Below are 27,804 nucleotides of genomic sequence, written 5' to 3' on the forward strand. Positions count from 1 at the left end.
CTTACCATGGCAGTAGTAATGATACAGCAATATTAAAGTCTCATGTTGCCATGGTCCTCATCTGTGTTGTTTGGTTGCTGTGCATCATATTTCTGCAATGTTTCAGACACTGCGTAATTATTATTATCCTTTATTTATACGGCGCCACAAAGGTTCCGCAGCGCCTTACACAGTACATAAATTAGCACACAAGAAAAACTGTTACTAGTAATACAAAACAATGTAGGACAATGACATGGTTTATAAACATAGCTGCATAACACAAGCAGCAGGACATGAGCAACCAAATGTTAGGTGCCGTTGTGGGGAGTTAGGAGTAAATGATAGTATAAGTAGGGGGAGGAGAAGCACGTGAGGGACGAGGGCCCTGCTCGTGAGAGCTTACATTCTAAAGGGGAGGGGCAGACAGGGGCGACACAGATTGGGCGGATAGAGAGGAAGGAGCATGGAGCAGTGGGTTAGGATATGTGCTGCGGAATGTGTGTGTTATAAGATGACCTGATATGTCAAAATTAAGTCCTTCATTCAGGTCTCTATGACAGAAAATAGATTTTGTTTATGTTTTATTTACATGAGAGATGTACAAAATAAAGCTGTAACACTTTCATTTTTGTGTGTTACAATTTAGCATCTAAATACATCCTGATAAAAATGCAGCTATTATGGGACTGTCCCGCTATCCTAATACAGTAATGAATACTTTAGTCCCAGCTGCTGGGTGCTATGTCATGCTCCTGTGAGTGGGGGGATGTATTGCTGCTTTACAACTACAATATAAGAGTTTGCTAGTTTTTTTTTTTTTTTAAATAAATGTAAAGGATTAGGTAAAGAGTAATACACAGTGTCAATTAAAAAGATTAACATTAAAATAAGAATGCAGGACTTTCCCTCTCCCCAGTGTCAGCAGTGAAAGTGTATAGCAGGCCCCTGTTACATGTAAGAAGACCCCCACCCCTCCCCAGACTGAGAATACTCAGCCCAAACAACAACAAGCGTATCACATTATAAAGGAGCTCTCCTGGAGCTATGTAGGAGACACCCTTCCCCCCCACTAATACAGAGTAAATACTGAGTGATCACCACTCTCCCCTCAAGCACACCCAGCGAGACAAAACAGCACATACGTCTGTCCCTTCCCCCACCCTTAGGATATCAACACATCCCCCCCCCCCCCCCACCCACCCAAGCTTCATAAAGTCAGCAACCAGGATTCTTGTCACACTCAGATGACAGTGGTCATTTAGTAATAACAGGATCTATGCAAACTACTCTGAACATTGCACAGACATCGAGACCATGGATCAGATCCTGTACACCGCTGCTTGTCAGACAACCTGAGAATGGGGGGGCACTTGGAGGTGCCATATTGATAAAAGATGATTATAATATTCCAGCATGTGAGGATGACCTGTGGTTTCCAAGTCATCTTTAATGCTCCTCTGAACAAGTTCCTGATTACGACATTGATACTTTGGGTCATTTACAGAAACTGTCAACTAATCCTTGTAACCTGGGGCAATACACCCTCCCTCCACCACCAGATTACCAGCATATCCCTACGGAACATTTATTTGTAAATAAACATGCAAATTAATTAGGGATAGCTTAAAATGAAATGTGGGTGAAGAAAACAGAGGACACGTCCTTCATGAATGGTGCATTGGATTAAGTTACTTGCTGCTAAGAATTGTAGATTAGTGGTTATCCTGTATTCACTGCCCAGAATACACATTATTGTTATGCATTAGTCATTCTGGCAGACCTCAGTCCCATTCTGCACATGATGTGGGAAATGAGAGCTGGAACGTCCTCAGCAGACACTGTCTATCTTGAAGATTAACTACATGTGTGGCAATAGCAAGTGAAGCTCTGTACAGACAGTGGTTATGCTGTGCCCACCAACAGGAGCAGCACTTCACTGCAAGGAGAACGCAGAATGCACATCACTTGGCAGGGATCAATGATCTGTACAGAAGAGCCACTTGGCACAGCATAAAAAACTTGCACCCACTGTGTGCCATGACTTGCGGAAATGCGCCTAGATTTAGTGCTAGGTCTCCAGAGCCAAACCAATCTCAATCTTTGGAAGTGTAGAAGTTCCCATGATGAGAGGGAAGGGGATGGGCGGAGGAGAAGTCTTTACACTGGAGTGTGCAAGCCGTGCATTTAATTCTGCACAACAAGTTATAGTCATGATAAAAAGGAGGGGAGGGGGACACATTTTTAATTTTCATACACTCTCTTTACAATGCTCCATCAGCTAAGAGTTGTCTGCCCAGTATTTTTTTTTTTTTTTTTAATAAAAACTTGTCATAACGTGTGTGATATAGTAGCGTCCTCCCCACTGGGTTTTCAGTGCCGTGATTATTTATCATTGGTAGAACTACTGCAAGCTAGAAAATAGAAGCAAATGTCTGATTGGCTGAATTAAGTCACTGCACATGTGCCCTTTGTTAGTAAATACTCCACCACCCCCACCCCCGCGGCATACAGTGAGGAGTACCGTAGATGCATAGTTTTATCAAGAAACAACGCCCAAAGGCAGTAACTTGGCACGAGTCGTCATATCAAACAGATTTCTCAGTATATGGTTTGTTTACGCAAAAAAAGTTATAGAAGAAAATTATATGTAAAAGAAATTTTATTTATTTCATCACTTGAGCTTTCTGGAAATGTACAGATTGCAATCATACAAAAATAATCTGTGCATGAAATGGAAACATACGAAAGGTCAACAGGAAGAACCTCCTCCCGCTCTCCCTGCAGAAGCGCAGTGATCATATGCTAATTAGAACCATGTCATTCCAACTCCCATGTTCTCAGCAGCGTTATATATGGGCCTGATTCAACAGGGGACGCAAATGCAATCGCTTACGGAACGCAGTTGCTAAAATATGCTAATGCCTGCCAAAGTACAGCTTCATAAAGACGCCCACTGCTGCCTTCTCACACCCGTCCAATGTCGCACTCCTGCGTAAACATCAGTACCATCGACGTACATCAAGCTGTCACGCAGCATGTACGGCAGGCCTGACGCGCACCCTGCAGCTCTCCTCACACGCAGAGTGCTCTCCTGCTGCGAATGCAATTGCTATGGCTAATTTATGCATGCCCATGAAACAGTCAGACACGCCTGTGTTTACTTAACCACCCCCCACCCCGTAACCTCCCCCCAAACGCTGATCACATGAAACTCATTTTGTGAATGGATCCTCGTACGTGCGTGAGTAATAGCAATGCAATCATGACGCGTGCGCGGTGCGACTTACAGGCATGAGCAACAGCAAATAATTGCTCCAACTGCGTAACCATCGGCATTGTGTCCGCTGCTGAATCAGGCCCTGTGCCCACAGAACAAAGTGTAAAGTAAAACAAACGGTGTAGTGTTTGGGCAAAGGAGAATTCTTTAGGGGAAACTCAATACTCCACTGTCATCTGCTGGAAATCACCGTGATTTATATCTGCGCACATTACTGCTTATTACGGTAAGGATTCTGCGCTCATTTTCCTCTGTCCCTCTATGGAGGTGCAAAGATACATGGCACAAGGAATATAATCACGGCCATTCCGGCGGCACATGGTGGAGAACTGAATCGCCCCCCTTTATCTGTAGCAGAGCACGGTGTTATCCTGCTCGGCATAATGAAATAATCAGAGAAATTCTTAACCCTTTACTTTTTTCCAGTGATTCCACGGTTTAGGCCATACAGCCCTTTAGGTAAGGTTACATTTTACCGAGTGCGGCATAAGCGTAATTGTGCTTTCACGGTCTCGTCACGCAGGCACAGGGTTATCATCACTAAGAACTGGTCATTTCTACCCTAAACAAATCCACACTGTATTCAAAGCAGCCTTCTAGCACCAAGCTATGTCACGTAGATGAACCCACCACAAAACGCAGTACTGTGGTAGCTCCTACTGAAATAGTCATTAAGAAACACGAAGCACTTTCATCAGAACGTGCGCCTCTCAGTCTGTGGTAACAGCTAGAAATGTCCCTCCCTATATACAATGGCTGAAAACAGATTTACATAAAGATTACTGCCAACGTTCCAATACAGTTCACAGCATTTGGAATATATTTAGTGTTTGGTTCAATAGAATGTGGGTAATTACAACACATATGGTACAAACAGACAGGAACAGACTGCATTCAGGAAAACAAAGGGATATAGACACAAGGCAAGCAACAGACAGAAGGGCCGGACAAAAGACAGGGGATGTGGGTGGGTGAGGGGCTCCGGGAAAGTAACACAACATATAGGCCAGCCTATCATGAACACACATATAAAAAGCAGGTTCAGTAGTGAGCACACAGCTTCAGTCCTATTCACAATGTCTCAATAAAACGGTTGTTACAACCGTCACTGTTCACACAATGGCATGCCCTTGTTATCTAGATGCTGTTCCAGAGGTTAAGTATTTGCGTGATACTGTTTCATGATGATCAGTCATTAAAAAAAAAGGATTGGGGTGAAAAGATATGTTCCAATAATTCCAGACTCTGAAATGCAGCAATTTTAAACCGCAATGTGAATTCCTTCCAATATTCCGGGAAGAAGGTTTTCTTCTGCAGCCAGGGACTCTGAGAAACCAGGCTCTTCAGCAGACTAAGGGCCCTTTAACCACAGATTTACTACAGGCTATAGTAATATGAATGTGGTATTGTTCTACAGCCTCCTATACAGTCTTGCAAAAATAAAGCCAATCAGCCACACTGTCGTTTCTTCTAAACATCTTGCGGCTGTGTTCGTGCTGATTCTCCCAGAAACAGGAGCAGGCCTATAATGTATTCCAGATGCCAAGAATAAAGATCGTTATGAAGCAGACTGCTTTGCAGTGCCAGCAAATCCCATGTGGTTTTGTTTCCCCGAACAAAGCTGCTCACATGCGGCCAAGTGTCCATAGTCTTTCCTTTGCTGTCGATCCGGTGGATAGGCAAGCTTGGACGAGTCTCCTTTGGAAGAGAGAATGAGGCAGACGGTGATACAGGAAACACTGCAACAGTAATCCAGTGTGTAAACAGCCCAGGAGGGCATCAGCAAACCTCAGAGCGGAACACTCTGGGTGATAGGTGCGGCCCAGGCCGGGATACCGTAGAGTTCTGAGCCGTCTGTAGGTGATGCTGTGGCTTGTAGCCACAATGTTACAAACATCACAAAATGCCCATTTGTCACGACAATGCCACTTCACACGTCAAAACATCCTTGTTCATTGGGATACCGGGAAATGTATCATGAAAAGTCCCAATGTAATGTGCAAGTCACCATGTAAAATACAGGATCAGCACTACCAGGAGCAGTGCAAGCAGCACAACAATGGCACACCACTGCCGCCGATCTGCAGGAGGGAACACAACCTGGTTACTGAAGACAAACATTTGGAACCAACACCAAGAAAGGCGTTTTACTTCAGTAGTTGCAGCTGGAGAACCACCAGATACCTAAGCCGGACCTAGATCCCAGCATTTCATACCATGAGCTAGTCACAGGATCTATCCATTCCTAATAAACAATACATTTCTGAAAACGTGGATTAGAAAACACGGGTCAAGAACAGGAATTTGGTTGCCACAAGTGGATATTTTTTCTGAACGTATCCTTCGGCATCAAAATTGCATTTGCACGCCTTTAACGGTTCATGTTTTCCAGATCTCTTAGGTAGCAAATGTGTATTAATTGGTGTACTGACAGATCACTGTCAGACAAATAAAATGCAATTAAATGATGCTGTGAAAATAGTAACAAACATTTCACGCCATCCAACTTAACCTGACAGTGAACAGCATAGTAGCACAGTGGTGTGCATCGCTGCCTCACAGAACTGGAGTTCTATTCATAACCAGGACTTTTATCTGTATTGGGTTTGTGTTTACATGAGTTTCCTCTCAAACTATAGAAACATGCTGGTAGGTTAATTAGCTGCTGACTAAAAATCTATGTATACGCTCGCGCGCTTGTATGTGTGTTAGGAATTGTTTGGGGAGATGATTCAAACCTTCAAAAGAGGACAAATTCAGAAGTTGCCCATAGCAACCATTCAGCTCCTGGCTATCAAGTAACAAGTGCATTGTATAAAATGATAGCTAGAAGCTGATTGGTTTGTTATGGGCCACATCTTCACTGTCTTCTTTGGATGGTTTGATTCCTCTTCCTCTTAGACTATAAGCTCCAAAGAGCCAGGGACTGATGTGACTGACCAATATTCTTCCTATACAGCGCTGTGTAATTGGTGGTGCTATATAACTAAAGAATAACAAAAAACAATCTCTGTAGTGGATAGTTGCGTTATTCTTGTATACAAATTGTCTAATTAACAGTAACGTTTTCAGCATATGTTTCATTTGTTATATGCCAACAACTTTTACAACCCAAATCTACACTGTACTGCTCTGGTTGGTGCCCCCACTCACCGCTGGTCATGTGAGACACCTTCGCCAGCTTCTTCAGAACATTATCCATGCGAGACTGCGCAGTGTCCAGTTCATGTGTGAAGTCGTCCAGCATCCTACACAGAATAAAAACGTCTCATTTCTAGGATTGGTGATAGAGCTCCTAATTATTTAGCCAATTATAGTAAACCCCATGTTATAGGGAAAAGTATACAGATTTATTTACAGAAAGGGTGATGGAAGATTCTCACAGTAGGTGTGTGCTGTCCCATACAGTGAAATAATATAAGAATGCGTTGGCCCGGTATGGCTATTGATAAGACTTTGATCTAAAATGAAATCAATATTATTGCTACAGATTTGTAAGACGCTACAGTGCTCTGCAGGGCAGGACATTGGGGAAATCAGAGCATGCAGAAAACAAATTAAAAATGAAATAGATATGACAATAAAAAGGTAGGGAGGCTCCTGCTCGTATCATGAGAAAGAGCTTGCACTCTAGTAGGCCGAAGTAGAGACAGGATTAGTGACTGACATAGTGGGGGACAGGAACTCCAATGTTGTTGTGCTATAAACAAAATTAATTTGAGGGAGAGCATATTTGAAATTAAAATATAGTTTAATGTACATCTCCTGTTTTAATTGAATGGTCTTTAAATTAATCAAATACTAAAAAAGAGGAAGGTCTCATTACCCCAAGTTCTCGCATCTCAGTTCTAGACGGCCAATGTTTCCCCGTAGACCAACAACTGAGCTTTATGGAAACTGTTCCATAGAACCTACTGTCTTTGCAAGGGATACTTACCTACCTTATTTAGCGTTCGGGATCTTCACCTCTGCCGGGCTTCCTCTACTACACCCCTTTGCAATATACTCATTTAGCTTGCAGGGAACACAAGCACAACTGTGAGCTTCACATCGGTCTGCTTCAGGTAAAGGGGATACCCCTAACTCAGTGTATATCTGGGACATAATTCATTAATAAGGCAACATTATGCATTCAGTGCTGCATATAGGGATGCATTCGGCATCCAGGCGGTAGGGATGCCGGCGCTTACCTTACCAGCGCCGGAATACAAACGCCGGTCAGAATCCCAGCGCCAGCATCCTGACCACCGGGATGCCGAAGGTAGTAGCGGGGTTGGGGGAGGGTTAGGCACCAAAGAGGAAGGGTTAGCATACCAACCAACAAGTGTTGGTATATTAACCCTGTCGGCATCGGGATTCTGACCGCCAGGATCCCGCCTGTCGGTATTTCATACCAATCCCCTGCTTATATTTAGGGCAAATACATCACAATGTGATATAATGGATCATTTATAGCATACAACGACTGCATACTGGTCAATTCTTGACATGTGGGAGCTATAAAAAGACAAACATACACTTAGCCTGTGTCATACATGCTGACGCAGAAACGTAAGACTGCCCACACCATTGTCAGCATTTAAAAGTGCGATTGTGTTAAATACAACTGCACAACACAATCAGATGAGTAATTATCTGCGAACTACAGTGGCCTATGGGACCAGCTATATGTAAGCCTGTCAGAGCACAGTAATAGAAGGTCACGTTGCATAGCTTTATTCACAGATCAGACTTGTCTGATGCCTCTAGACGTAGTCACACCAGAAATGTAGCTCTATTCTGATGGTCAGGGATCATTTTATGGCGTTCTGCATTACAAAAGGAGAATGGTGCATCTGAGGTCTAACTGGTGAGAAAAACCATGGCTAGGCTCTACTGCTTGCTATATGGACACAGTTGCTGACATAAGGGGGTTATTTCTAGAGCTGCACCAACCGCAGTAAGATTACGGTGTAGTCCCCATCACTGATCCGTTCCTAGTCCCCACCCACATGGGCACTCACACTGCTTGTTCATCCAACTCATTGCCGATACGCTGTGACATATTCTTTAGCACTCCGATGCTGCCGGATACCAGCTCTAACTCCTCATCTTGCTGCTCCAGGATCAGCTAATGCAGAAATAGGGTTACAAAGTTTAGAAACTGAAACCAGGAGGTAGAAATAAAAATGGTAAAAAATACCCCATAGTCTGACAATCTGCTGCATTGACACATACAGTGTAAGGGGTATATTTACTAAAGTGCCGGTTTATAGAAGTGGAGGTGTTGCCCATAGCAACTAATCAGATTCTACTTAACATTTATCTAGCACCTTCTAGAAGATAATAGCTAGAATCTTATTGGTTGCTATGGGCAACATCTCCACGTCTATAAATCCACAAATATACTACTAAGAGAGCAGTGCCACAGGCGACCACAGGATTGTGAATGACAAAGAAATTTGCCACGTGTGAAAATAAGATTGTGCTAGTGCAGTGCTAACACGATCGTTCTATCACAATGAAAGTAAAATGAATAAATAGGGGAACGTACAAAAAGAGGATTGTGCATGGAAGGATTAACACATTACTAATAAGGGTGAAACAAGTTATGGGGCAAATCTGCAGGATGGCTGCAAGGTGTTGGCATTCCAACCATTTTGCTGGCACCTTGAGGCCACCAATATGACAGATTTTTCCTAGCACAGCAGAGAAACCTGTTATCCATAATTTGCGCTGATGTGTGCAGTCGCACATTGACGCTAACTGAATTGCCCCCTAAGAGTTTTGCCCAGATTTGGCTGGCATAACACACAGCTGATTGCAGAGCAATGGATATCTGCAGATAAAGAGTTACAATACAGACACTTGAATCACAAAGAGGGTTTAGCTATTCGGAAATATGGGATTTGCATTAGATTTAGTGAAGAGTTTCTCCATACAGAGCAGTGTATTAAAGACCCAGATGAGGCTTGTTGTGGTATTTGCAGGAGAAGCAGTGACTCTATGTTGTCTGACTGCCCCATTACCATTCTCCAGAGCATTCATTAACCAGCAGAGGACGGAATTGCAAAGCCGCACACTAGTAGCTTTGCAATTGCGTCCTTGTGTTTCCGGGAATGCAGGCGCCCCTGGACTGCCCGGTAAACGCCTCTACCTGTCAATCAGGCAGGCCTGCGTGCGACCACGCAGGACCCGTTATACACATGCGCAGATCAGATCCTGTGCACAAGCAGATTCCCGATAATCGGTGATCTGCGATCAGCAGTATACGCTGAATCAGGCCCAGAGTGTACAATTCATGTTGATTCAGGGATAAGGGAGCAGAGATGTCCCGGGGCGAGGAAGCACAGACATGAAAGCACACAAACTCTGATGACAGCGCTGTCTCTGCAGGTTATTACACTAACAAGGAAACAAAAGCCCCTTTACAAATAACAACAAGAAACAAATGCATTACTAACTTGTTTCTTTTCAAGAAATAAATGTGTATGATGTGTAAACAGGTGCAGGAAGCAAACACTGCCTTAAGGTGCAAATACAAACGGGACTCTTAGGGATCCAGCTGTTTGGCCTGAGCACACAGATGAATGGATCTGTCCCTTTAGGCAACATCTAGGGCCCATATATAGACATCTTTAGCGTACATTACTGGTAACATGGCTTAGTTGTGGGATATACATTCACAGAAGTACAGCAGTGCTTAGTGAGTGACGTCTGAGTTATTTCTTGCATAATGAGAACTGTTTTTGGATTCCCTTCATGCTGTGCCAAAGAAAGGACACACAATGCCTGCCCTGTACAGACTCCTTCCATACATCTTATATCTTACCTGCTGCTGTGAAACTTGCCCTTCCAGAAACTGGGAGTTTGCAGACTGGATATCATTGTCCAGCCCTTTGTACTTGTCTGGTTCAGCATTCCAGCCCTGTTTCGTCCCTTCTCCTAAGAGTGCCTGAAAAATAAGATTATGAATGAACAGACAGTTTGTAGCACAAAGAGCCCCCTATTAAATTGCTGCTTTATTACTCCAGTATACAAGTTATCACTTGTATACTCATGAAATATGGTTCATCCATATGAGAGCTCCACGGCGAGTCTTACAGGTGTTCAACCAACAAGCATTAGTCTAAGATCACGTGATCACCAAATGTTAGATAATAGCAGGCGCACAACAATCCCACAATTATTATCCAATGTACTGTAAGTGTTTGTACATTGGGATAGGAGCAAATTGATTAATACTGTCCACACAAGACGCAAACAGGACAATGTCCTGTTGCGAATGTGACAATGTGAGCGGGGCCTAGAATCCAGTGAGATAGTAGTATAAAAAACGTACAACGCTAAGAGATCTAGCGGACAATAACAGTGAACGTAATGCCAGCCTCGGACAGGACGTCCTCAGAGTTACTGTACTTTGAGGCTGATTCAGAGTTGGAAGCAGGGAGAAAATTTGCTACTGTGTTTTTTTTATTTAGATTGGTGATAAATCCCACTAACAGCAACAAAAAATATGAGATATGGTAAGAACTTACCCTTGTTATCTCTATTTCTACGAAGTCCATAGGGTTCCACAGGATACCTTGGGGTATAGGTGTGACGTCAGTCGCAGGACACCAAAGAGTTAAGCTTTCAGCCTCCCAGGATGCACTGGGTCCCCCTCCTGTACCCCGTCCCCGAGCCAAGGCACCTCAGTTAGTTACCAAGCCATAGGCCGGAGGAGGAGAAGGAAGAGAGAGAACAAAGATCTGGACACATACAAGAATCACATTCTCACCAGAGGGAGACGGAAAACCGGTGACCAGAGCAAAGCCCATTTGCAGCACAGGTGCGACAGGGCGGGAGTCCTGTGGAACCCTATGGACTTCGTAGAAATAGAGATAACAAGGGTAAGTTCTTACCATCTCTCATATTTTCTACTTCAGGGTCCATAGAGTATCCACAGGATACCTTGGGGATGTCCCAAAGCAGTATCCTTTAAGGGTGGGGACGCTCCTGTGCTGAAAGGAGAATCCGCCGCCCGAAGGAAGCATCCTGAGAGGCGAAGGTGTCAAACCTGTAATACCTCACGAAGGTATGGACAGAGGACCACGTAGCAGCCTTGCAGATCTGGACTGCAGAGGCACCACGTCGAGCTGCCCACGAAGGACCCACAGACCTAGTGGAATGAGCCTTCACAGAAGGAGGAACCAGCAGGCCTTCATGAAGATAAGCTTCAGAAATAGCCATACGGATCCAGGCTGCCAAAGTTTGCTTTGAAGCAGGCCAACCCTTTTTACGGAAGCCATAGAGGACAAACAAAGCGTCCGACTTCCTAAACGAAGAAGTGCGGTCAACATAAGTCCTTAAGGCCCGCACAACATCCAAAGAGGCCTCACCCACGGAAAGACCCGGTGAGTTAAAGGCCGGAACAACGATTTCCTCGTTAACATGAAACTGGGAAACAACTTTGGGAAGAAACTCGGGCCGAGTGCGGAGCCCTCAGGACCACAGCCAAATCCCAAGGCGCCACAGGTGGAACAAAGGGCGGCTGAATGCGGACAACACCTTGCATAAAGGTGCGCACATCCGGGATTGTAGCAATCCTACGGTGAAACCAGACAGACAGGGCCGAAACCTGTACCTTCAAAGAAGCAAGGCGAAGCCCATGATCTAGTCCCGCTTGCAGGAAGGCGAGAATCTGAGACAGACGAAACTCCCGCGGTGCATAACCTCTCGGTCGACACCACTGGAAGAACGTATGCCACACGCGGTGGTATATCCTCGCGGAAGACGGTTTCCGAGCTCGCAACATGGTACGCACCACAGAGCTGGAAAACCCCCGGGACCTCAGCATGGCCGTCTCAACAGTCACGCCGTCAAAGACAGCAGAGTCAGGTCCGGGTGACGACAAGGACCCTGAGACAAGAGGTCCGGTCGTAGCGGCAACCGCAGAGGACTGTCCACGGACAGACCCTGAAGGTCTGAGAACCAATGCCGTCTGGGCCACGCGGGAGCTATCAACAGGAGCGTCCCTCCTTCCTGTTTGAATTTCCGAATTACCCGTGGAAGAAGGGAGACCGGAGGGAACAGATATGCGAACCGGAACGTCCACCGGACGAACAGAGCATCCACCAGAGACGCCCCTTCGTCTCTTGTGCGAGACCCGTACACCGGCAACTTGTTGTTGTGCCGGGACGCCATGAGGTCGATCTCTGGAAGAACCCATCTGTCCACCAGTAGTTGAAAAACGTCCGGGTGCAGGGACCATTCCCCCGGATGAACGTCCTGGCGACTTAGAAAGTCCGCCTCCCAATTGAGCACTCCCGGGATGAAGACCGCTGATATGGCCGGAAGATTGCACTCCGCCCAAACCAGGATCCGAGACACCTCTACGAGAGCCGCCCGGCTTCGGGTTACTCCTTGCCTGTTTATGTAGGCCACGGTGGTAGCGTTGTCCGACTGGACCTGTACCGGGTGACCCTGGAGAAACCGATGTGCCTGCTGGAGAGCATTGAAGACCGCACGGAGTTCCAAGATATTGATTGGAAGCTCCGCTTCTGTCGGAGTCCACCTGCCCTGGAACAGATGTGGACCCGAAACTGCTCCCCAGCCCCGAAGACTGGCGTCCGTAGTCAACAGGACCCAATTTGGAATCCAGAACGGACGTCCCTCGCTGAGGTGGGTCGTCTGTAACCACCAAGCAAGGGACAGGCGAACCTCCGGGGTGAACACAATCATCTGGGACTTCAGAGACTGAGGCAGCCCGTTCCACTTTGACAGGATCAGGTGCTGCAGAGGTCTGGAGTGAAACTGGGCATATTCCACCATGTCGAACAGAGTAACCTCATCGCCGAGTGTAGAGACACCTGGCGGCTGTGCAGACAACTGCGCACCCTTGACTGCAAAGCAGAGATCTTTTCCTCCGTCACGAAGATCTTTTGCTGTCCCGAGTCCAATAAGGCTCCAAGATGCAGAATCCTCCGAGACGGGATTAGAGTGGACTTCTGCCAGTTGATTAGCCAGCCGTGCCGTTGCAGCAGGGCAATGGTCAGGTCTAAGTGGCGTAACAGGAGCTCTGGAGATCCCGCCACCAATAACAGGTCGTCCAAGTACGGCAACATGCGGACTCCCTGCAGCCGCAGAGAAGCCACCATGACCGCCATCACCTTGGTGAAGACACGTGGTGCTGTCGCCAAGCCAAAAGGTAACGCCCGAAACTGGAAGTGGTCGCTGCGGATTGCAAACCTGAGGAACTGTTGATGGCGCAAAAGAATAGGGACATGCAGGTAAGCGTCCTGTATGTCCAATGACACCATGTAGTCCCCCGGTTCTAGCGCCAGAATGATGGACTGTCGGGTCTCCATCCGAAACTTCGGTATCCGCAAAGACTTGTTGAGTGCTTTGAGGTTGAGAATCGGACGATACGACCCATTGGGTTTCTGTACCAAAAAAAGATTTGAATAGAAACCCTGGCCCCTCTGGGAGAATGGAACAGGCACTATAACTCCAGCATGGAGAATAGTGTGCAATACCTTCCGCAGCTCCGTAGCCTTGTTCCGGTCTGATGGTAGACCCGTGGTGAAGAATCGAGCTGGGGGTCTGTGCCGGAAGGAGAGGGCGTACCCGTGGGAGACCACCTCCAGAACCCAAGTGTCTGTCGTAGTGACCGACCAACACTGGGCGAACTGCAGCAGGCGGCATCCCACCCTGGGATCCCCCAAAGGGAGGCCCGGACCGTCAGGCCGCAGGCTTGTCATCTGGCTTGGGGGCCGGACGTCTGGTACTCCATGCCTGCTTCCGGGGCTTGACCGATTTCCTAGGGCCAGCCTGACGAGGAAACGACTGTGGTTTGGGCCTGCCCTGGGCCCTAGATGACCGAAAGGACGATGGTCCAGAACCAGAAGGAGCAGCGGCCGACGGGAGACAAGCCGATTTGGCTGCCGCCAGCGTGGCCACAATCTTATCCAGATCCGGACCGAAGAGAACTTCTCCGGTAAACGGCAAGGCTTCCAGACCCTTCTTGGAATCTGCGTCCGCCTTCCAGGATCGCAGCCACAAGGTGCGACGAGCAGCTACCGCTGCTGAAGAAATTCTAGACACCAGAGTACTAATGTCTAGAGCCGCCTCGTTGATGTAAGTGGCCGAATCACGGAGATTGCCAATCAACTCCGCCTGTTCGGCCGGACAGTCGGAATCAAAAGAAGCCTCTAATGAATCCGCCCAGCGCTCCATCGCTCTGGCAACCCAGCAAATGGCCATAGCCGGCCGTGCTGCCCCCCCCGCAAGGGAATAAGCGGACTTCAGGCAGATTTCCACCTTGCGGTCCGTAGCATCCTTAAGGGAGGACATGGATGGCATCGGCAATGTGGCACTACGGACAAGACGGGTCACGTGAGAATCCACCTGTGGAGGGGATTCCCACTTAGCAAAATAATTATCCGCGAACGGATAAGCCACCGCCAGGCGTCTCTGCGGCTGGTATCTTTTGCCAGGCTGTTTCCACGCCTCCTCTAAATGGTCCACCAACTGACCCGAAAGAGGACAGACTGTGGCATCGCCCTTCACATCTTTGAAAAAGGCATATTTAGACTTAGCCGCTGGGGGAACTTCGTCCTCAATCACCAAGGCTGTGCGGACCGCCCGAATAAATCCAGGAATATATACTTTGGACTTAGCATCAGCGTCCTTAGTATGGACAGGTTCCTGATCGTAAGGATCCAGAATCTCCCCATCATCAGACGTCCCTTCGTCATCCTCATAAGGAGCGGACAGAGACGCCATCGGCCGTTTATGAGGCCGCATCACAGACTCCCCTTGCAATACATCCGACAAGTGCTGTACAGAACTCGTCAGGGAGTTAACCCACGCTGGCTCCTGAGAAACCGGGAGCGGGGAAATAGGGAGACTGTGGGGTACCACCAATTGTCGTGGGAAACCCTGCATGGGTGACGACACCACAGACTGCTGGGACAAACCCATCGGAGTAAACGCGGGCTGCGGAGCTAACTGGCCCACTAAAGCTGTTAGCGCCTGAGCGAAACAAGCCCAGGGCGGCTCCTGTACCGGTGCTGTAACCGTAAGAGGCCGCGCTATGGACAAACACTGCCGGCAAAGGCCCTCCGCGCTACCCTCCCCCTCCTCTAACGGTACTTTACACATGGTACACTGTAGCCGGAGGGGAAAATCACTTTCAGACATGATGGCACCACGTATGTGACCCCTCTCACCAATTATATATTAAATAGGCGAGAGACCACCCTGCAGCACCGCACTGCAAGGGCTTAGCAGAAAGAACAGGGACAGTAATAAAGCTGACAGTTTAGAGAAGAAAAGTTACAGGCAGCGCTAGCACAGTCACATACAATGCAAAGAAAATCAATTCCTGCACTAACAGCGCTGATCACTCAACTACACAGACACAGGGCCTGGTAGGACACAGCGCTGCATACACAGACCTGACCACAGCGGAGGAGAGGTATGCGGGGGGACCCAGACCACGATGCTTCCGTCCAGTGCTTCCAGCAGCGTTCACCATGCGTTGAGAAGATGGCCGCCGAGGAGCAGAGAGGAGGCTGGCCTGGGGGAGGAGCGCTGACACAGGGCCAGTCAGCACAGTGCAGAGAGGGCTGTGTGCAGCGGGGGAGGCGCCGGCTGTGAGACAGGGAAGGCGCGCTCCCCTGGCATGCATTTAACCCCTGGGACGCCGCAGCGCTACCGCTCTGCTGCGGTCCGCTGTCCCAGGGGGTAGTGGAAGCGCAGGTTGGTCGCCTGGCTCCACGCTGCAGCCAGTCCCCAGGGAGCCCCCTGCCTGGGGACTTAGGACCATGTGATCAGCGGGGACCCACCGCGGGACCCCGCTGCTTACCTCTGTCCCCCTTGAATCCGGCCATGGTCCGGAACATCTGGGGTCACCGCTAGCTGTGACCCCAGATGACCACCAGCATCCCCGGATCAGTACCGGCGTTCTGGTACCGGCGGGGTGTAGAGAAGACAGCATGGACGTCAGGACTGACTGTCCATGCTGTTCATCCAGATGTGCAGCCACAGCTGCATGAAGAAAAAGCTTCAGGGGCTCTTCTAGCCCCCACTCCAACAGGTGCACCCGACTCCGGCCGGGCACCAAACTAAACTGAGGTGCCTTGGCTCGGGGGCGGGGTATAGGAGGGGGACCCAGTGCATCCTGGGAGGCTGAAAGCTTAACTCTTTGGTGCCCTGCGACTGACGTCACACCTATACCCCAAGGTATCCTGTGGATACCCTATGGACCCTGAAGTAGAAACATGCAAGAAAAATAAAAGCACAACTTACAAAAGGGATACATACGATATGTCGACAGTGACATTGTCACTATCGGCAGCAGTATGGCGGCACCACGATGCCGACAAGTTAAAATGCTACTTAAGGTATTTTAATAGTGTTGGCAGAATCCTGTTAAAACAATATGTGTAAAGTTATACTGCTGACACCGTTAAAATGCTTTAAGTAGCATGTTAACCATGTCGACAGTATAGTGCTGGCATACTGCTGCCGACAGTGACATTGTCAGGGATGTCACTGTCAACATAATGTCTGCCTCCCCTTTCATTGCAGCTCAGAGAAACTAGGTTACTAAGAGACACAATAATACACATGAAGACGTTTCAGACATATCTTAGAGCAATGATACGGTCCAGTAAGAGACTGGCATATGCATACAATAGTCACCATTGTTGTCATGTAAGAATGCTTATACACAGTCAGGGGTTGTCATTGTATGATCAGAATTACCCTTGCTCCCCAATTGGCATCATGTGGATGGTGATCAGGATCGGCTGACTTTTTGGGTGCATACACACAGACGGCGTAATGGTTAGCACTACTGCCTCACAGAACTGAGGTCATGGGTTCGATTCCCACCATGGCTCTGACTGTGTGGAGTTTGTATATTCTCCCATAGCTTGCATGGGTTTCCTCTGGATACTCTGGTTGCGCGGTGCAATAATGCACAAAATACGTCCCATGAACGGACTTGCGCTGAACTCTGCATTGCCCCATGTGTCACAATATTAGAACATTTGTATACAAATACTTATACTTATTATTTATGTTATAAAGCACCAATATATTCTGCAGCTCTGTACAAAAATGTTTAATCAGTCACATCGTTCTCTGCCCCAGAGAAGCTTACACTCTAATTTACTATCTACAGACAGACATGCACACATCTGGCCAATTTATATAAATACAGTTAAACTAGTGTACCTGCAGGAACCAAAATAACACAAAGTGACCAGCATGGTTGGCGTAGTGGTTAGCATTACTGCCTCACAGTGCAGAGTTTTGGGTTTGATCCCCACCAAGGTCCTATCTGGGTGAAGGTTTTATGTTCTCCCAGTGTTGTGTGGGTGTCTTCTGGGTGCTCCAATTTCCTCCATCAATCCAAAAACATACTGCCAGGTTAATTGGATTCTGACCAAAAAAATAACCTTAGTGTGTGTGTGTGTACATGTGGCAGGGAGTATAGATTGTTAGCTCTGCAACGGCAGGGACTGATGTGAATGATAAATATTCTATGTAAGGTGCTGCAGAATGCATGTGCACTATGTAAGTAACTTAACAAAACAAATAAAAAACACAATAAATCCACAAAGAGAACAACTTGGAGAAAACCTAACCCAGTGAACAACCATTATATTATACCCATTCAGGTAGGTTTCAGTTCTCTTCCTGATAAACAATAATAAATAAATGCGTATTTGCAGAAAGAGAGTCATACTGAACCAACATCGCACAGTGATGCCTATCTGGATCTCAGGGACGTCACAGGTTCCTAGTGACTGCATTCTTATGACTACTGGTTTAGCCCTGAGAAGGCAAGAGGTGCACTTTAAGACGGTGTTCTGATTTAGGGCACGATTCATAGTCGGACGCTGTTGTGGCATCAGACACAAGCAGCTGATGTTTTCAGTCTGCGCATGTGTTCCTGATGGTTACCGCTAGGGGGATGCAAAACTAATTCAGTCACAGAAAGAGGCAATATGAGTGGGTGTTTCTGGAAGGTAACGGGGATGCGACCAGCCAGCCGTTGCACTGATTCCGAAGGCCATGTCCAGATGGACATTAGGGTGGTCCAAAAAACAAACATTCACATTTTCATTCTCCACAAGGTTATTTTTGTTCCTTAGTACATAAATGGGTAGTACACCAAAACATTTTCCAAACAAACAATATTAAGGGATCGCCCTACATTGAACTTTTCTAGACTTAGATCTGCGTCCTCAGATAGTTGAATACGTCGCGGAAAATAGGGTAGCTGTGGACGTTTCAGATTTTTTTTATAGGAGACTAAAGAGTGCTCTAATTCCCAATAAACCTGCATTCCAATACTTTACATAAACCAGACTTACAAACAAAGCCAAATTCAAATGTGGTTTGCCTCTCTAGGGGGTAAATTTACTACAGTGAGAGTTTTTAGAAGTGGAGATGTTGCCCATAGCAACCAGTCTACTTAACATTTAACTAGCACCTTCTAGAAGATAATAGCTAGAATCTGATTGGTTGCTATGGGCAACATCTCCACTTCCGAAAACTCTCACTTTAGTAAATTTACCCCTAGGTGTTAACTGAAAGTATGTCTCTTTTCGAAATCAGTTCCAGAGCGTAAATGCCTTTACCCATCCAACGAGCGTAGTGAGTAGGACCAGGAGCTCTAAATGTTTCCCTGCTATTTTCACCACCAAGAAACAAGAGATAAATGCAAAAGTTCTCGATAAGCGTCTCTTGGTTGCTGTTTTTCCAGTGCATTTGGTAAATATTCTAACATTTCCTATCGTAATCTGTCTAATACAGGATAGTTTCTAGCAATACATTCCTTCTGAAAGCGGTTGAAAATTCAAACGTCTGTGCCTCCAGTAGAGCCGAATATACATGAGAAGACATTTGAAAGCATAAACTTCATGTGTGTCCGCTTCCAGAAAGTAAACTTCTGGGTGACCGCTAAACTGCAACGTACAAAGCTAAAATTTGGTACACAAGTTACTACATGATAATGGTCAGAAATAGTCTATGTGGAGGCATGATTCAAGCATCTTTGTTTTTGACAATGTTAAAGTGGGCCACCCAAATGGACATTCTGCGTCTCCATAGAGCTAGCTCAATGTCCGATGGTGCGACTTTTACGCAAAGCAGCAGATTAGCTCCACAGCCAATGGGCGTCACTGCACGAATTCCATTGGCTGCGGCATTAGCATAAAGCCGCAATAGTGCTATGTTAAAAGTCTCAGTTGTGCCGGCATTAACATCCTCCTCTGAATAAGGCCCTTAAGATGCTACTTCCCTATAACAGCTCCGCTACATGTAAGCTAATGTACACAACTAAATGAGACATGACTTCTAGAGCACAACACATCAGAACGGCTTCCCCTTGGCGAGTGCTGGTGCAGGACTTTCTCTGTGCATCACTCCCAGTGACCCTGACTTGGGAGACAATACGTAACCTGAGACAACAGCAAGTGATGCACACACACTTACTGCACAGCATGACCTCTTCCAATTCACCAAGGACACCAACAAACAAACAGCAGATATAAAAAGATCTTGCCTCTCACCTGCCGGTTCTTTTTTTCAGCTAAGGCCTGAACAGATGGACTGGTCATCTGATCCTTCATTTCCTGAATGCCACCATGGAAAAAAAAAAAAGAATAGATTTTATGTGTTAGCTGAAGTGAGATGTCGGTAGCTGTAGTAAGCTAAAAAAAAAAAAAACACCACCTTGCCAACGGACAATATGAATGTAAGTGTTCTGCCTCTAATAAACTTCTGCTAGGATCTCTATATAAACTATTCCTGTATTCACTGTACTTGTGTCCCAAATTGATGTTTTTTTCACTGCATGTACAGTAATTGCTGACATTTTCATCAGAAATTGACCAATAGGTGGCAGTGTGTTGTTTATTGATAACTAAATAGAGTCTCACTCATTGAGAACTATTCATTTAGATAGGAATAAAGGAAAAAAAAGAGCATAAAAATGTATCCCCACAAACAGGGGCTTTTTAAGAGAAGGGGGCTCGCGTGCAGGCCCCCTTCCCCTCTCCAGCAGGCCCCGCGGTGCACTGTACATTCTGGTTTAGTGCCAGAATCTACTGCGCATTTGCAGGTCTCTGGGAAAATGGCGCCTGTGCTGTTTTCCCAGGGACAGTGGTACTGCGCATGCGCAGGTCACTGGGAAAATGGCTGCAGCACTACGGAGAGGCAAGTATAAGACTGTGGGAGCAGGGTGTGCGGTGTGGGCCCCCTGGACCAAGGGGCCCATGTGCCCCCCTGCACCCTGGATCCATTATAGATACGCCCCTGCACACAAATTTGACTAAGCAAACAAAAAAACAAATATATAAATAAGGCAGCGAAGCACTTCATGTTCAATATTCATGAGTCATAAACAATACTCACATGGTAATGGGAAGACCGACCTTGCATACCCCCCAAAATATTATACTTACCCCTTGCTTGAGATTGCACAGGCTGAGTGATAGACGCTTCAATAAGTGTCAGAGGTATATTTACAGAAGTGCAGGTTTTTAGAAGTGGAGATGTTGCCCATAGCAACCAATCAGATTCTACTTATAATTTATCTAGCACCTTCTAGAAGATAATAGCTAGAATGTGATTGGTTGCTATGGACAACATCTCCACTTCTATAATCCCGCACTTTAGTAAATATACCCCACGTATTTGGTTTATGACTAAAAGGTCCCTATGTTCCTCTTATAAGGGGCCTGATTCTGAAACAGACGTATCTGCGGCCTCTCTTCCATTCGGCATCCTACATACCTTCTTATGTTAATGCGAGAATCTGATGAAAATCCTTACGACAGCATGTGGAAGCATGTCCTGCCCACTGTTTTTACGTCCGCAGCTGCCATCTTTAGTATCTGGACTTGAACTCACACCATACTAGGTGCAAGAGTCATCAGAAACATCTGCGATCATGCAAGTTGGCTTAGATTCCCACAAGACATGGGCAGTCTTGTACTATCGCATGCTCGACGCGCAATTCTCAGAAAGTGCAGCTGGTCTACAGACAGGTGAATGCAATTGCACCAGCAATCTCTATCAGTGTATGTGTGCCTGATCCGGCGAATGCGTAGTCTCCAAAATCTGAATATGCAGAACGCTGAAATCCGCAAGATGTTCACACTTTTGTACCACTTTGTTTCAGTATGTATTGTGTGTTTTCCAGTAATATATTGTAAAGAGCAGTGAGCTTTTGATGTGCTGCATAAATTACAAAGAGCAAGCAATGCAATAAGGCAGGAGCCAGCATGGCGTGCATTTCTTAAGCTGTAACTGTGCAGGATAAAGACCTGCAATGATCTCTAGGCATGGCGGAATGCTGGAACGAATGGTGACCGATATGTGTGGTCATTCCGGAGGTCACGCCGAGGCCAGAAGTGGTCCAGCAGCTCAGCCTAATCCTTTGCTCATATTCAGCAATGATCCTGTCACTTGGGTCAGAGGCCCTCATTCAGAGTTGATCGCAAGAAGCAACAGCTCGCCCCGTCTGCTACGAGACCCCTAGCGACGAAGCGCCCGCCGCTAGCCGGGTCTCGCGCATGCGCACAACGGAGCCGGCTCCGTCGTGCGCATGCTCTGTGGGGACCATCAACCCGGTCGCGAGCGCATCGGCGCTTGCGACCGGATCTGAATGAGACCCAGACTGTGAGGCCTACACTCCAAGGAGATAAAGGATACAAAAATATGAAGTCTCTGGTGTCTACTTTCTTGTGAGGGGAGCTGCAAAACGCACGTGGGAAACAGCTATCATTTCAATAGCGTCCTCATTGAGTCTTAGTTCAAACAATACAGTTTCAGTGCAGCTCAATACTGTGATTCTCACCTTGACACACTGGCGAGTCTCGCTGATAAAAGCTTTCCTCTGCCTCATCTCCACTGGATCCAGACTAAACTTGCGGGGATTGGATTCCACAATACGTGAGAAGAATGAAGGAAAGCACAGCGTTACACAAATGCGATATGTGGCTCTCCTAATGCTTCCCCCTCATCCATCACCATACCGGACCAGCTGGCCAAGAACGATGAGATTTGTCCTTCTACACCACAAAGTCTTCCTACCTTAACACCTTACTGACCGTTTAATTCCACCATCAATCACCCCATTTTATGTTATTTAATGAATTTCGCCTTTGGTAAAATGGGCCAAATATTTTGTTTACTTGCTAAGAATACCAGCTAAATTATATTTGTATTGTATTTTGTTTTTTTTTAGAACTAATGACAATCTTCCTTGAAAATGTATCTATGCAATTTTTTTTACTTTATGTACAGAATATTGTTACTTTTGTGCAATTAGTGTAACTTCAGAAATCTATATTACAATTGTATTCAGCCATTTCTACCACAGTATCACTATTTGTACGTATATCATCTCACTTTACAGTATACTTTCCTTGTTTGTTTTTTTTAACATGGGAAAGTCTGACGCTGGTTTTTCACAGAGGCGCTGAGACATTAATAGCTTTGTTCTCACAGGTGATCTTATATCCAGCCATGGTGGTTACTGGATGGTCAATGCTGCTAATGGAGACTTCAAAATAATGATCTACAGATGACTATGAGGGCAAGCGCTGTAAGTACTCACTGTACTTTTCCCGAACGCCATACAGACCCAAGCCTGACACCAGCTCTGTGCGGTATGTGGAAAATGTGCACAGTACAGGCAATGCATCTGTCCTTGATGAATAGATCACTGTTTTCAGGTCCACTTAAGCAGCATTAACCAGATGCAGAGCAATACACCACAGGTGGATGTGAAATCACTCGTTATTGTGTATCCTGAGACAGGATGGTAAAGCCCTGGAAATAAATTTAGTATGGAATTAAGATTTAATAATTTAGGCAAAATCCTAGACAATCGCGCAATTGTTAGATTTTTTTCCAACTGGAGGACATGAAATAAAGGTCATATTGTTCTATAAGACTCAAAGCTAGAATATCAGTAGTGGGCAAAAGGGGAACAATCGGTTACAAAACAGTGATCGCTAACTATACATGACTCAATAAGGATTAAAGGATATTGATTGTCTCATCAAGGTCTTCAAGATCCCAGTCGATGCTTCTCAGGTTGTTACGGAGCTCATTGGTCGTCCAGTCCAGCTCCTCTCTTGTGGCAATGGAGGGATCCTGTAGGAGGTCCGTCCATCGCTGGAATAAACCCTGCGCAGTGTTCACAGCTTTTTGGACCTCCCTAAAAAATAAACCACTGCAGACTTAATCCCATGCATTAGTCTAGTCTAAAGCGGGGTATCCACTAGACGATTTTATCCCTGTCCAACCTCTTAACGATTTTCCCTTGAAGTTTCCCTTGAAATATGATCTTCCACTCTGAACAATTTGCAAAAGATTTGCAAAAGATCTAACAATAAACTATGTTGTTTTAATCTGTGATTGAGAGCTTTCAGCTATAGTGGGCAGACAGTGGTTCATCGTTTGATCGTTCAGCGTGAACGATGTGTAAACGATGTGTAAACGATGTGTAAGCGATCAAGTGAAATTGACCTGCATGTTCAGTCGATGGAGGAGACGATCAAACGACCAGTGGGAGCGCGCATCGTACATCGTTAGAAACAATTACTGCACGATTTGCAAACGATGTTTGAACGATTATCGAACGATTTTATCATTATCGTTCAACTTTATCGTCTAGTGGATACCCCCCTTTACAGAGAGGTGGTGAGATTCATAGATTACAGTTTCCTTGCTAAACAGATCACACGTCTGGCTTTCCCTTCCATTATACCCTGAGCTGCCACATGAACAAAATATGTAATAAATACTGTACTGTATAAGATAGTCTGCTTCTCCGTGTATTATAAGTAGATGTGGTTTCTGGATGCATATAAAGATTCATTAAAATACAGTAGTGATAATAAACTTCACTTCTCGGAATTCAGTAAGTATCAGGCCTATTACAATTAAATAGTACCAAAAGGGTCTCAAAACGATAAAACACACAAAGTATAGAAAATGCTCACCATGAATAACATATATTATATAAAATCATCCTTTCACTCTATTTAATTCTGTACTAAAAACCACTTTATTTTTTCCATAAAAATATAAATCTTCCGTTTTATATCTACAGTGTTACTTACATTCACTAATGCAGGTTCTCCAATCCACACCAGGATAGATAACCAGATACTCCTCTTACACCAAATTACCCAGACATCTCTTCTCACACTGCCCACAGGGAACTCTCTCACAAACAGTACCCATGATGGATATTTCTCTTGTTTAACACAGGCACATTAAGAAACCCACTTTTCCACTGCTTTTGTCAACAGAGACCACACTTTCTACACTCACACCTCTTATTCATATAGCATCCTCCCCTGTATAGATACAGCCTCTGGCAGCAGGTACCACCATCCCTGCTGTACCCCCTTATATGTATGTACTGCCCTCGATTGCAGGGACCCACCTTATATGTACTGCCCTTGATTGCAGGGACCCATCTTCTCTGGATGTACTGCCCTCGATTGCAGAGACCCCAATTCTGTGTATGTAATGCCCTCGATTGCAGAGGACCCACTTCTTTGTATGTACAGCCCCATATTTGCAGGGACCCCCCTTCTGTGGGTGTAGTGCCCTCGATTGCAGAGGACCCACTTCTTTGTATGTACAGCCCCATGATTGCAGGGACCACCCTTGTGTGGGTGTAGTGCCCTCGATTGCAGGGACCCACCTTCTCTGTATCTACTGCCCTCGAATGCAGGGACCTCAATTCTGTGTATGTAATGCCCTCGATTGCAGAGGACACACTTCTTTGTATGTACAGCCCCATAATTGCAGGGACCCCCCTTCTGTGGGTGTAGTGCCCCCGATTGCAGGGATCCTACTTTGGGGTCCATTTACTAAGCCTTGGGTGAAGATAAAGTGGACGGAGATAAAGTACCAGCCAACCAGTTACTGTCATTTTTCAAACACAGCCTGTGACATGGCAGTTAGGAGCTGATTGGCTGGTACTTTATATCCGTTCACTTTATCTCCATCCAAGGCTTAGTAAATAGGCCCCTAGTAGGTACAGCCCCATGATTGCAGGGGTCCCCATTCTCTGTTCTCCCTATACAGCCCTACATTCTGCATTACACACACGGTTAAGCTTTAATATCTACACCAAATAAGTAGGGTATAAGTAGTGCTAATTTTAATTACTGATAAGAGCACTTATGCTGGGTACATACTAAATGACGTGTGTACCCAGCGATGCGAAAGATGATCCCCCACCCCCACCGACATATCAGGTGGCCCGTACACACTGGACGATCCAGTGCCCGACCTCCCCATATGTCAGCCACCGCCGCATGGGGTCGTCAGCCACATCGTCTGATTGGACTGTATGTACAAAAGATCAGTGCATGCACTGCAGGATATAGTGCATACACACTGCACGCTTTTAACAATTTGTCGTTCCTATGCGCCGGAATCAGCCAAATCATTAAAAAAAAATTGTGTAGGGGGCCTTTAGTTGAAGATATTTTTTATACAATATATACACAAACGTTCCATTATATGGCAACCAGCATACAGATCTCTATCCATACAATCCCCTCTCTTCCATAAATCCTTGCACCCTCCAATCAACTCTGTACAATCACATCCCCTCAATACAATCACATATCCCACCCCCCAAAACAATCACAGATTCCATTCCCCATATAATAGATTGCACTTGCCCCACATTAAAGCAGGGTATCCACTAAGCGATATACAAACGACAGCACGATTGCGACATTGCAATCATGCTGTTGTCTGTATAGCTAGTGATGTGCTAGGACTGAACGTTCACTCGTTCAGTCCCGACACATCCCTCATCCCTGCACATGCAGAACCTGACGAGATCGTCAGATTGACCTGCATGTACGAGCGATGCCGGAAGCGACCTGCGGGTCGCTTCCGTCCAAAACATCCACGATGCATGCGCGATTTGCAAGCGATTGCACGATAACGACATCGTTATCATGCAATCGCTTGTTTAAATCGCTTAGTGGATACCCTGCATTAGAGATCCCACCCCCATCAAAGCCAGGACCCCACCCCCATACAATAATAGATTCCAACCATGCAATCAGAGATACCCCGATACAACCACAGATCCCACTTCCATACAACCACATATCTATTGTATGAAGAGTGGAATCTGTGACTGTCGGCAAGATGCAGGAATGTGAGAAATCAGATATAACAGATCCCACCCCCAATAAAATACCAGAACCTCCCCTCCCCGATATAATAGATTCCACTCTCCATACAACAAATCCCACCCAATACACTGACATATCCAATCCACATGCATGACGTATCACACTCGGGATGCAATGTATTCCGCCAGTGGTAACGCCGGTATGCATGACGATCACCACAAAGGACCGCTCTGTCGGTAAGAGTGGCCCATTGCGATGGAGGGACTTCCGGGTCTATGACCCAGAAGCCCCTCCGTTGTCCCTCTGCGCATGCAGAAGGACGCACGTACCGCGGGGGGTGCTGGGAGGGATCCGATTGGATCCCTCTATCAGCACTCTGCGGAGAGAAGCCCATAGGCTCCACCGCATCCAAGCTCTGGAGTGCATCACGTTCCGGGGCTTGACCGCATTTCTCACCTTCCTGCATCTCACCCACAATCACCGATTCCACTCTTCATACAATAGATTACACCCATAAAATCACTAATACCCCCCCCATAAAATACCAAACTCCCCCATACAATAACAGATCCCACCCATAATCACAAATCCCCAATACACTCACAGATCCCACCCTAATAAAATCCCAGAAGTGCCCCCCTCCCCGAATGCAATCAGAACCCCCCCAATACAATCCCTGCCCCCATATAATAGATCTCCCAGAACAATTACAGATCTCACCCCCACATAATAAATCACAACCTTTGTTCAATAAGAATCCTCCCCCACATACAGTTAAACATCCCACCCACAGTGCAATCACAGATCCCACCCCCATCAAAGACACCCCCAAAACAATCACATATTCACTCCCCATATAATAGATCCCACCCACATACAATGCCAGACACCCCCCATCCCTCCGCCCAATGCAATCACAGATTCCTCTCACCCCCATACAATATATCCCCCCCCCATAAAATAACAGATGCGACTCCAAACAAAATCCCAGACAATCACAGAACCCCCCTTTCCAAATACAGTCACTGAGTCGCATATGCCCCCTAATACAAGCACAGACCTCCCCATGCAGTCTCATTCCCCCATATAATAAAATCCCCCCATACACACACATATACCGGCCCGGCTGTCTCGCTCACCCTTTCACAACGAAGAACGGATCCTCCATAGACATGCTGGCTGTCCCCGGCGCCGGCGGCCTCCCCTCCTAGATGGCGGCGCTTGCTGTTATCTTTTCAATGGGTCCCCCCCCTGGTTCTTCTCACAGACCCGCTGGCGAGCGAGACTAGTACGGGCCACCCCGGAATGTCGTCACTTCCAGCCCCAGCCTCCTCCTGCTTCATCATCATCATCGGCCAGGAGGGGAGGTTGTGGTTA

The 27,804-nt window shown here is 46.4% G+C and overlaps 1 protein-coding gene across 1 annotated transcript; it reads right to left on the minus strand.

Annotated features, from left to right (window-relative positions):
- Positions 1–1,272: 1,272 nt before the first annotated feature.
- Positions 1,273–27,804, minus strand: STX6 (syntaxin 6). The gene is made up of 8 exons (XM_088447155.1): positions 27,567–27,804; positions 23,299–23,468; positions 22,101–22,195; positions 19,810–19,872; positions 10,071–10,193; positions 8,263–8,369; positions 6,413–6,507; positions 1,273–5,340 (listed from the first exon to the last, which is right to left on the minus strand). The coding sequence occupies exons 1-8, from the start codon at positions 27,599–27,601 to the stop codon at positions 5,264–5,266; spliced, it is 765 nt and encodes a 254-aa protein (XP_088303281.1). The 5' UTR covers positions 27,602–27,804; the 3' UTR covers positions 1,273–5,263.

This window comes from Taudactylus pleione, unplaced genomic scaffold (assembly GCF_031769625.1).
Source record: "Taudactylus pleione unplaced genomic scaffold, aTauple2 ptg000421l, whole genome shotgun sequence".
Classification (NCBI taxonomy): Eukaryota; Metazoa; Chordata; class Amphibia; order Anura; family Myobatrachidae; genus Taudactylus; species Taudactylus pleione.

Excerpts from the sequence above, each read along its gene's own strand:
- STX6 (XM_088447155.1), bottom strand. The coding sequence starts at position 27,601 with ATGTCTATGGAGGATCCGTTCTTCGTTGTGAAAGG. Across the intron at positions 23,469-27,566 it reads CCGTTCTTCGTTGTGAAAGG|GGAGGTCCAAAAAGCTGTGA; the intron begins GTGAGCGAGACA and ends TTTATTTTTTAG. Across the intron at positions 5,341-6,412 it reads GGTGTCTCACATGACCAGCG|ATCGGCGGCAGTGGTGTGCC; the intron begins GTGAGTGGGGGC and ends TCCCTCCTGCAG.